Source organism: Scyliorhinus torazame, chromosome 3 (assembly GCF_047496885.1).
Source record: "Scyliorhinus torazame isolate Kashiwa2021f chromosome 3, sScyTor2.1, whole genome shotgun sequence".
Classification (NCBI taxonomy): domain Eukaryota; kingdom Metazoa; phylum Chordata; class Chondrichthyes; order Carcharhiniformes; family Scyliorhinidae; genus Scyliorhinus; species Scyliorhinus torazame.
The window spans coordinates 268,850,239-268,862,347 of NC_092709.1; the positions used below are offsets into that span (position 1 = coordinate 268,850,239).

At 46.5% G+C, this 12,109-nt stretch overlaps 1 protein-coding gene across 23 annotated transcripts in view; it reads right to left on the reverse strand.

Moving 5' to 3' along the window:
- The window catches only part of celf4 (CUGBP, Elav-like family member 4), a 1,524,235-nt gene that overhangs the window by 156,287 nt on the left and 1,355,839 nt on the right, over positions 1-12,109 (reverse strand). For all 23 annotated transcript variants that reach the window (XR_011940282.1, XM_072497251.1, XM_072497244.1 and 20 more), the window contains one exon: positions 11,818-11,965. Coding sequence is in view for 22 of the 23 variants with exons in the window: in XM_072497251.1 (XP_072353352.1) it covers positions 11,818-11,965 (148 nt within the window). In the remaining variant the exon portion in view is untranslated. The remainder of the gene's footprint in view (positions 1-11,817; positions 11,966-12,109) is intronic.

Here is a 12,109-nt window from a genome sequence, read left to right on the forward strand (position 1 = left end):
TAATAAAATGCAGTAGTTGAAAACAGTCTGGTTTACCCTGAGACAGCGGCTACGAGAGGGTGGGGGGGGTGAAGCTGGTGGTTAGAACAGCTGTTTGTAGCAAATATACTAAGTTTAGCTGGAAAAATGACATCTTATCTAAGACTGAATGCTGGACAAGCAGACTGAATCACAAATGGATTGGAGTGTGGAGAGGCTAGATGAGTGCTGCTCCAAGAAGCTTGACACTATACAGGAGAAAGCAACCGCTTCATTCAAACCTCATCCACCACCTTCACTCCCTCCACTACCGACGCACAGTGGCAGCATCTCAACATGCACTGCAGGATCTCATTAAGCCTTCTTAGGCATCCCCTTCCAAACCCACGACCGATACCATCTGGAAGGACAAGTGCAGCAGATACACGGGAACACCACAACTTGAAAGTTCCCTTCCAAGCCACGTATCATCCTGTCAAAATTGTGGAATGTCCTCCCTAATGGCACAGTGGGTGTACCTACACCACATGGACTGCAGCAGTTCAAAAAGTCAGCTCACCACTACCATCTCAAGGGCAATTAGAGATGGGCAACAAATGCTTGCCTAGCATAATGTAAATGTAAAGTTAATGAATTTATAAAAAAGGTGCAGGGCTGGTATCGTCAACCCATGCACTGAATTGACTCCACGTTTGTAGATGATGTCACAAAGGGTCAATGGGAAGAGGAGTGGGTTGAGAATGAGGAGGAATCCAGTGAAATAATGTAAAAGCAGGAAGGTCATCACTGGAGATGCTTAGGCGACATTTGAGCATGTAGATGTGTAACCAAAGGTGGGCGGTCCCATAGAGCCAGAAAATGAACGCATGGTATTGAAAGTAAAAGAGGCGATCAACTACGTCAAAAGTTGTTGCGAGTTTGAGAAACTCGAGAGTAGGTAGTACACCATGGTCACACGGCCAGCGTGTCTTTGGATAGTGCCATCCTACTGCTATACATTTTTTTCTTCTTGTTTCAAATGATTGTGGGCATCGTTGACTGGGCCAACATTTAGAACATAGAACATAGAAAAATACAGCACAGAACAGGCCCTACGGCCCACGATGTTGTGCCGAACCTTTGTCCTAGATTAATCATAGATTTTCATAGAATTTACAGTGCAGAAGGAGGCCATTCGGCCCGTTGAGTCTGCACCGGCTCTTGGAAAGAGCACCCTACCCAAGGTCAACACCTCCGCCCAACACTAAGGGCAATTTTGGACACTAAGGGCAATTTATCATGGCCAATCCACCTAACCTGCACATCTTTGGACTGTGGGAGGAAACCGGAGCACCCGGAGGAAACCCACGCACACACATCTGCAGACTCCGCACAGACAGTGACCCAAGCCGGAATCGAACCTGGGACCCTGGAGCTGTGAAGCAATTGTGCTATCCACAATGCTACCGTGCTGCCCTTAAGAACAAATTAATCTACACTATATCATTCTACCGTAATCCATGTACCTATCCAATAGCTGCTTGTAGGTCCCTAATGTTTCCGACTCAACTACTTCCACAGGCAGTGCATTCCATGCCCCCACTACTCTCTGGGTAAAGAACCTATCTCTGACATCCCCCCTATATCTTCCACCATTCACCTTAAAATAATGTCCCCTTGTAATGGTTTGTTCCACCCGGGGAAAAGTCTCCGACTGTCTACTCTATCTATCTATCTATCTATTCCCCTGATCATCTATCAAGTCGCCCCTCATCCTTCTTCGTTCTAATGAGAAAAGGCCCAGCACCCTCAACCTTTCCTCGTAAGACCTGCTCTCCATTCCAGGCAACATCCTGGTAAATCTCCTTTGCACCTTTTCCAAAGCTTCCACATCCTTCCTAAAATGAGGCGACCAGAACTGTACACAGTACTCCAAATGTGGCCTTACCAAACTTTTGTACAGCTGCATCATCACCTCACGGCTCTTAAATTCAATCCCTCTGTTAACGAACGCTAGCACACCATAGGCCTTATTCACAGCTCTATCCACTTGAGTGGCAGCTTTCAAAGATGTATGAACATAGACCCCAAGATCTCTCTGCTCCTCCACATTGCCAAGAACTCTACCATTAACCCTGTATTCCGCATTCATATTTGTCCTTCCAAAATGGACAACCTCACACTTTTCAGGGTTAAACTCCATCTGCCACTTCTCAGCCCAGCTCTGCATCCTATCTATGTCTCTTTGCAGCCGACAACAGCCCTTCTCACTATCCACAACTCCACCAATCTTCGTATCATCTGCAAATTTACTAACCCACCCTTCAACTCCCTCATCCAAGTCATTAATGAAAATCACAAACAGCAGAGGACCCAGAACTGATCCCTGCGGTACGCCACTGGTAACTGGGATCCAGGCTGAATATTTGCCATCCACCACCACTCTCTGACTTCTATCGGTTAGCCAGTTTGTTATCCAACTGGCCAAATTTCGCACTATCCCATGCCTCCTTACTTTCTGCAGAAGCCTACCATGGGGAACCTTATCAAATGCCTTACTAAAATCTATGTACACTACATCCACTGCTTTACCTTCATCCACATGCTTGGTCACCTCCTCAAAGAATTCAATAAGATTTGTAAGGCAAGACCAACCCCTCACAAATCCGTGCTGACTATTCCTAATCAAGCAGTGTCTTTCCAGATGCTCAGAAACCCTATCCTTCAGTACCCTTTCCATTACTTTGCCTACCACCGAAGTAAGACTAACTGGCCTGTAATTCCCAGGGTTATCCCGAGACCCTTTTTTGAACAGGGGCACGACATTCGCCACTCTCCAATCCCCTGGTACCACCCCTGTTGACAGTCAGGACGAAAAGATCATTGCCAACGGCTCTGCAATTTCATCTCTTGCTTCCCATAGAATCCTTGGATATATCCCGTCAGGCCCGGGGGATGTGTCTATCCTCAAGTTTTTCAAAATGCCCAACACATCTTCCTTCCTAACAAATATTTCTGCAAGCTTACCAGTCTGTTTCAGACTGTCCTCTCCAACAATATGGCCCCTCTCATTTGTAAATACAGAAGAAAAGTACTCGTTCACGACCTCTCCTATCTCTTCATACCCAAGACACAATCTCCCGCTACTGTCCTTGATCGGACCTACCCTCGCTCTAGTCATTCTCATATTTCTCACATATGTGTAAAAGGCCTTGGGGTTTTCCTTGATCCTACCCGCCAAAGATTGTTCATGCCCTCTCTTAGCTCTCCTAATCCCTTTCTTCAGTTCCCTCCTGGCTATCTTGTATCCCTCCAGCGCCCTGTCTGAACCTTGTTTCCTCAGCCTTACATAAGTCTCCTTTTTCCTCTCAACAAGACATTCAACCTCTCTTGTCAACCATGGTTCACTCACTCGACCATCTCTTCCCTGCTTGACAGGGACATACATATCAAGGACATGTAGTACCTGTTCCTTGAACAAGTTCCACATTTCACTTGTGTCCTTCCCTAACAGCCTATGTTCCCAACTTATGCACTTCAATTCTTGTCTGACAACATCGTATTTACCCTTCCCCCAATTGTAAACCTTGCGCTGTTGCACGCACCTATCCCTCTCCATTACTGAAGTGAAAGTCACAGAATTGTGGTCACTATCTCCAAAATGCTCCCCCACTAACAAATCTGTAACTTGCCCTGGTTCATTACCAAGTACCAAATCTAATATTGCCTCCCCTCTGGTCGGACAATCTACATACTGTGTTAGAAAAGCTTCCTGGACACACTGCACAAACACCACCGCATCCAAACGATTTGATCTAAAGAGTTTCCACTCAATGTTAGGGAAGTTAAAGTCACCCATGACCACTACCCTGTGACTTCTGCACCTTTCCAAAATCTGTTTCCCAATCTGTTCCTCCACATCTCTGCTACTATTGGGGGGCCTATAGAAAACTCCTAACAAGGTGACTGCTCCTTTCCTATTTCTGACTTCAACCCATACTACCTCAGTAGGCAGATACTCCTCGAACTGCCTTTCTGCAGCTGTTATACTATCTCTAATTAACAATGCCACCCCCCACCTCTTTTACCACCCTCCCTAATCTTATTGAAACATCTATAACCAGGGACCTCCAACAACCATTTCTGCCCCTCTTCTATCCAAGTTTCCGTGATGGCCACCACATCATAGTCCCAAGTACCGATCCATGCCTTAAGTTCACCCACCTTATTCCTGATGCTTCTTGCGTTGAAGTATACACACTTCAACCCATCTCCGTGCCTGCAAGTACTCTCCTTTGTCAGTGTTCCCTTCCCCACTGCCTCACTACACACTTTGGCGTCCTGAATATCGGCTGGCTTAGTTGCTGGACTACAAATCCGGTTCCCATTCCTCAGCCAAATTAGTTTAAACCCTCCCGAAGAGTACTAGAAAACCTCCCTCCCAGGATATTGGTGCCCCTCTGGTTCAGATGCAACCCGTCCTGCTTGTACAGGTCCCACCTTCCCCAGAATGCGCTCCAATTATCCAAATACCTGAAGCCCTCCCTCCTACACCATTCCTGCAGCCACGTGTTCAGCTGCACTCTCTCCCTATTCCTAGCCTCGCTATCACGTGGCACCGGCAACAAACCAGAGATGACAACTCTGTCTGTCCTGGCTTTTAACTTCCAGCCTAACTCCCTAAACTCGTTTATTACCTCCACACCCCTTTTCCTACCTACGTCGTTGGTACCAATGTGCACCACGACTTCTGGCTGTTCTCCTTAAGGATCCTGAAGATACGATCCGAGACATCCCTGGCACTGGCACCCGGGAGGCAACATACCTTCCGGGAGTCTCGCTCGCGACCACAGAATCTTCCATCTATTCCCCTAACCATTGAATCTCCTACTACTATTGCTTTTCTATTCGCCCCCATTCCCTTCTGAGCCCCAGAGCCAGACTCAGTGCCAGAGACCTGGCCGCTAGGGCCTTCCCTCGGTAGGTCATCCCCCCCAACAGCATCCAAAACGATATACTTGTTTTGAAGGGGAACGGCCACGAGGGATCCCTACACTGTCTGCCTGTTTGTTTTCCTTCCCCTGACTGTAACCCAGCTACTCTTGTCCTGTAACTTGGGTGTGGTTACCTCCCTGTAACTCTTCTCTATCACCCCCTCTGCCTCCCGGATTGATGCACAATCAATTACTCGTGAGACAAGGAGAGTCATACTAATCGGCTTTAATCAGCTAGAACTGTACCCAGCAGCTTCGATACAGAAAGTGAAGGCTGCTGGGATGGCATGGGTTCTTTTACCCCGCCTCTCAGGGTGGAGCTACGTATGTTGGCCAATGGTAGACTCCTCGGTCTAACCAATGGGCATCACCTCTCAGGTACTGCAATACCTGGTATTACCACACGGATGATCTGGAGTTCATCCAGCTTCAGCTCCAGTTCCCTAACACGGTCTTTGAGGAGCTGGAGTTGGGTGCACTTCCCGCAGGTACAGTCAGCGGGGACACCGGTGGTATCCCTCACCACCCACATCCTACAGGAGGAGCATGCAACTGGCCTAGCCTCCATCCCCTCTTACCTTACAGAATATAGCTGCCCTGTGGACCAACTGGACCACCGCCCTCCGACTCTGCTCCCAGTCAGCTGCACTCTCTGTAAACTCCTGGCTCCCTTCTCGCTCTTTGCGGAAATGTAGGAAACAAAATGAAAGGAGCACCTTACTCCGTCCTCACCTAACTCCCTCAGTCACCAAACTCTCACGATCGCACTCAAATGCATCAAATTCAGCACTCCCTCAGTCACCAAACTCTCACGATAGCACTCAAATGCACCAAATTCAGCACTCCCTCAGTCACCAAACTCTCACGATAGCACTCAAATGCACCAAATTCAGCACTCAGTGCAAACAAAGTCTGCACTGTAGGGGATCACTTTTATACTGTGAATCTAGCCTCTGAAAACTGGCCTAATCCAATTAACTAATTAACAAGCTCCAGCTGCAAGTACCTACAAGTAGAACCTTTGTTTAAAGCTGATTGAAAATTCACCTTCTTCTAAACCAAACAGCAACTTTTAAGTTAATTAACTAAATAAAAGAATGACTATACTTTAGATAAAAATGAAGCCTTGTACTCCCTCAGTCTCCAAACTCTCACGATAGCACTCAAATGTACCAAATTCAGCACTCATCCCTAATTTCAATTGAGAAGATGGTGGTGAGCCGCCTTCTTCAACTGCAGCAGGTCATGTAATGTTGGTACAGTAACAGTTCCATTAGGAATTCCAGGATTTTGACCCAGAAACAGTGAGGGAATGGCAATATAGTTCCAAGTCAGAATAGCGTATGTCACAGGGGAGAACTTGCAGGGATGGTTATCCTTCTAGGTAGTAAATGTTGCTGATGGAGGAGCCTTGGCGAGTTGTTGCAGTGTATCCTGTATATGGTATACACTGCTGCTACTGTGTGTCAGTGGTGGAAGGAGTGAATGGTGAAGGTGGTGGATGGGGTGCCAATCAAGCAGGCTGCTTTATTCTGGATGGTGTGAAACTTCTTGAGTGCTGCTGACGCTGCATCCAGCCAGGCAAGTGGAGACTATTCCATCACACTCCTGACTTGTGCCTGGTGGATGGTGGAGACGTTTTGGGGAGTCAGGAGGTGAGTTACTCACTGCAGGACTCTGGCCTCTGAGCTGCTCTTGTAGCCACAGTATTTATATGGTTAATCCAGTTTCATTTCTGGTCAATGGTAACCCCCAGGATGTTGACAGTGGAGGATTCAGCAATGGTAATGCCATTGGATGTCAAGGGGAGACGGTTAGATTCTGTCTTGTTGTACATGGTAATTGCCTGGCACTTGTGTGGTATGAATATAATTGGCCACTCATCAGCTCAAACCTGAACATTGTCCAGTTCTTGTTATGTATCAGCACGGACTGTGTCAGTATGTGAGGAGTCATGCATGGTGCTGAATATTATGCAATCATCAGCAAATATCTTCACTTCTGATCTGATGATGGAGGGAAGGTCATTAATGAAATGGCTGAAGATGGTTGAGTCTAGGATAATACCTTGAGGAATTCTTGCAGCAATGTCCTGGGACTGATTTCCAACAACCATAACCATCTTCCTTTGTGCTCGGTATGACTCCAACTAGTGGAGAGTTTTCCCCTGATTCCCATTGACTCCAGTTTTGCTCGGGCTCATTGATGCCACACTCAGTCAAATATCACCTTGATGTCAAGGGTAATCACTCTCACTTCAACAGGGGAATAAACCTAATTCCAGAGATGCAAACAGAAAGTTTCTGGAATGACTTTCACAAATTTGGGAGGAACTGACATGCTGATGGGATTTGGAGAGGAAAGGGAGTTTTCAAGGAACAGAAAAATGTGAGAGTGGGATTTCAAGGAGGAAAGTGATTGGCTGGGATTCTCCGACCCGGCGCCGGACTGGAGAATCCCCGGGGTGGGGGGGGGGGGCGCGTGAATCACGCCGCGCCGACGCCGGCTTGCCGATTTCCCGGTGCCGATTTTCGGGCGCCCGCGCGATCGCTGCTGCACCGGTTGGGGGACGTTGAAAGCGACCCCCCTGGCGATTCTCTGGGCCTCGAAGGGCCGAGTGCCCACCGGGTTAGGCCGAGTCCCACTGGCGTGGGTTACTCAGGTCCCACACGGCGGGGCCTGGAAGGTGTGTCTGCGGAGGCCATCCTGGAGGGGGGGGCGAGGGGATCTGACACCAGGGGGGGCCTCTACGGTGACCTGGCCCGCGATCGTGGCCTACCGATCGGTGGGCGGGCTGGTTCCGTGGGGGCTTATGTTCCTCCACGCCGGGCCCTTGTAGGGCTCCGCCTCATTGCTCGGGGGCCGGCGCAGAGACGGGAACACATGTGCATGCACGGAATCACGCCGGCCGTAGCACGCTTGTGCGAACTCGCAACGGCCATTCTGCGCCGGCTGGAGATGCCCCCTAGGAAGGGGAGCATTCCTGATTATCGGGGACCGTTGACGCTGGAGTGGTGGCGTCGCTTTTCACATCAGCGTCAGAACCTGGCTGCAGGATTGGAGCATCCCGGCCATTACGTTTGGAATGCGAAGGGACAGTATCAAAGCAGAGGTAGCCATTACAATATAGGTAACATGGGAACCTGAAAGGCAAATTGGAGAGTCATCAGTTTATGGTGAATGAGTTGATGTCAGCATGGTGTCACGGTGGCACAGTGGTTAGCACTGCTGCCTCACAGCATCAGGGACCCCGGTTCAATTACAGCTTTGGGTAACTGTGTGGAGTTAGTACGTTCTCCCTGTGTCACATGGGTTTCCTCCGGGTGCTCCGGTTTCCTCCCACAGTCCAAAAATGTGCGGGTTAGGTGGATTGGCCATGCTAAATTGCTCCCTTGTGTCCAGGGGTGTGTAGGTTAGGTAATCGGGTTATGGGATAGGGCGGGATGAACAGGGGAATGGACATGGGTAGGGTGATCTTTCGGATGGTCAGTGCAGACTCGTTGGGCCGAATGGCCTCCTTCTGCACTGAAGGGATTCTACAAGCAGGGGATGGGTCTCATGAATGAAATGAGTTTGCAAAGAAAATGAGAGGGAACTTGATGAGGGAGAGTGTCTCACAGGTTTAATGGCACGGCAGGGAAGAACGTAACCCACGCTGTCGGGAATTCGGCCGGTCGGCAACGGAGCATCGTGGGGCGGGCCTCAGGCAACGACCTGAGGCGGTGGATACTCGGCGCAGCGTACTCCACGTGTATGCCAATTTTCAAGGGGTGGAGAATTAAGAAACCGGCGCCGCTCCCGATTTCAGGGCCAAAATGGATTCTCCGCCCCGTTGCCGAACACGATTTCGGTGTCGGGGAGCGGAGAATCCAGCACCATTATTGTGACCAAAAAAAGGTTCTTGCAATTGTCATTGGTGATGAAGGTGGCAGAGGACACAATTTAAGGAGAAGGGTGATAGTGGATAAAAGAAGCTGGAAGTTAATTTTACTCCCGAAGTTGATAAGGGAAGTAATTATGACAGAAGCAGGCCCAATAGTGCTTCTTCTGGTCTAGCTAAATATATTGATGGTTGGCTATACCAAGGGCAGGTGTAGAATAAAGTGTGATCGGAAGAAAAGGTATATTAATGGTGGGAGATGCCAACAGTTATCAGGCATGGTTTTGTGAGTGATTTAACCTCTAAACGCACACAATTTGCATTTATATAACACTGTGCACCTCCTTAGGCCTTCCTAAAATATTTCACCACCAGCAAATTTCAAATCATAGCCATTGTTATAATGTAGGCAAGTGGCAGTACAGATGCCATTGGAGACTGCAAGGTCAAAGGAGATGACCATGATTACAGGCAGGAGAGTTTATATGAAAGGAGGCTTAGGGATATAGGAGGGAAATTAATTTAGCAGAGGAAAGACAAAGGTCACCAAAATAGAGATTAAAATTGTTGGAAACAAGGAGTTGCTGAGGGCAGGGGCTAAGGAAGGAATGGAGAGAGAATATCTTGCAGAGAGATTCAGGGTGAAGCTTGGTGGTTTAAAAGTAAATAATCTTAAAAATTTGACCTACAAAGATAATTGCCCTACTTGAAGAAGAGCTTGCTAATGACTAAGGAGGCTTTCAAGTAGTCACTTACATTATTTAAATGTCTCCAAACTAGTACTTATTTTTGCTTCTATTCTGTCTGCACTTTTACAGCATGCATGAGTCTTAATTATCACAAAATGTGCTCTGTGCTTAACGCAATCATAGTTGATGCCAACTCGTCTGTCGTCAAAAGGACTTTAATAACATCCTGCGTGAAGCCAAGAATGATTGTGTCTCTGAAATGAGTTGCTTTCCAACTGACTGACAGAGTACTCAATTAGCAGATGGTTAAAGAAAAATTTGGCAAAAGTTCAATGCAGTGCAAATAACAAAAAGTATCAGATTCTTCAGCATCCAATATTTCTCTCAGGCAGAGTCACAACTTCCCTTGAATATATTACAAAATTAATTGCGTTCAGGCTTTGCTTTTTTGTCCCGAATGTTTTATTGCTCGGCCTCCATTTTGACTTTTGTTGTCAAGTTGCATGGAGCTGGCAACCCTCGTTCAAGTAACCATTCATTCCTCATGTGATGGCAATAACGGTTGGCTATTTGACCTGGAAATGTGTCACTGTGAAACATGATTCTGTTCTCACCTGCTGTCTGCATCCGTTAAACAGAGTTCTCTGAATTGGAATCCTAGCTGGTTCAAGGGTTCCAAGGTCAACTGTAGCACGCCAAATGCTGCTTCCACTGAGATCAGCTACCTCAATATTAGCAGGGGAACTGAAGCTTGCTCCTCCTTCAGTGATATGACTTAGTGGCATATCCAGCAATACACTTACCCACTGGCATCAGAGGAGTCAGTATTGGTTTTTGTTTCCCAATAATTTTGTGGAATAATGTCAGATTATTGATTTCTGTCGTACTGTGCAATTTGTGTCTGTAGTGCAATAAAACAACATTTCCCTCTATGGGTTTCTAAAAAAGAAAATTGGAAATAATCCGCAAACAACTCTAAGACAAAATAAATTGTCTCCAAATTGCAATTCCTGCATGCAGGATGTCATGAGGTAAAGATTGCCATAATAAATACAATAATACAAAATCAAGTGAGCGCTGTCTTTACATAAAAGATCTGTTCATCATCAAGATGGGGAAAGTGGGGGAGGGGAGAAGGTTTATATAAGGAGGTTGGTAATGGTTAAGACGCTTTACATTGATAATCTATGAGTAGTGGGAAGCAGAACTCTTGCAGTAATGGCCCAGTATAAACCTGTAGCATTGGTGAAGAAGAAAGGGAGATTTGGTGTTCCTGCATCACTAGTCTCTGCTTCAATGTCACTCAGCAGTGGCGCATTGACTGAAAAATGCAATCACCTCCAACCTATCCCCCAAATAACCAAACTATCTATACTGTCGGCACCAATGCTCAGGCTATGCAGAAATTTTGAATTTACAATGATAACGACTTATTTCCACTGACTTCAGAAGAGATGTAAAACTCAAGTAAAACTCAATATCACGCATTTTAATACTATTGCTCAAAGCCAAGATCTAACCTAACATTCATGGGAAAAGATTTTTACAGAATGATTTACACTTGTATGGAGAAACCAAAGAACATACGCTGAAGTGATTCCTCCCGCAGCTTTACCTTATACTTCTGCACAATGAATTTCCTGATGACATGGATGAGATTGTTAACCCTCTGGAGAAATCAACAGAGAATTTCATCTTACATTCTTTTTGGAAGTGGCTTAGCTTGGTGCTTTCAATATCTGCAGCTTTATTGTAACACCAATTATGGCACATGCTATAAAGTGTACGTTTTATTCCTTACAGAGATCCCTGGGCTGTGCTGAGTTTGTTGATCTCAGCAAGGTTGGCGTGGGTTCGCTATAGATTGGTTTGAGTGCATCAAAGGCTTAGAAGGGAATAAATCAGCCAGGGGTCTGGCTCACGTTCAATATTCAATAATATTCTGCTGGAAGAAATGCATGCCACTAGCTCTCAGGTGAGGGTGGATTTGAGCTTGCCTGTGAAGATTGGACTTAGTTGTGAGGATTTTCATTGCCTGATGGCAGTATCAAGGTAGACAGTTCAAAAACTTAACTTGGCATGCAGTATCGCTTGCAGCCCCCCACCAACCTGCCCCCCTCCCCCCAGCGGACTGCTGTCTCCTCTGAAACTGCATCCCAACATAAGTAAAATCTTTCAGAAAAGGAGAACAACATTACATTATATATAAATATTTGTCCAAATGTGGCTACTGATACACTTTGAACAATATGATAGAAGCCTGATTCTCATCAAGTGGAAACACTGCCAGACATACCTGATGTTGGTGTCATAGGTGTAGCTGCCAGTCCATTCATATTCAAGGCTGCCATCTGCTGCATCTGTGCTGCTGCGAACGCTGCCATTGGGTTCAGGTAACCTCCCTGGGCAACTGATGCCATTATTGTTGCTTGCTGCTGCATCAACTATTAAAAATAAATAACGTTCATTTTAGTTTTTCTTTTTTTTCACTTTTATTAAACACTCCAGTAATAAGGAACGCACAAATGCATTTTAATTATGCCATTGTGGTGTGTTTGTTCATTCCTGAAAGCTGTTTATGCAAACAT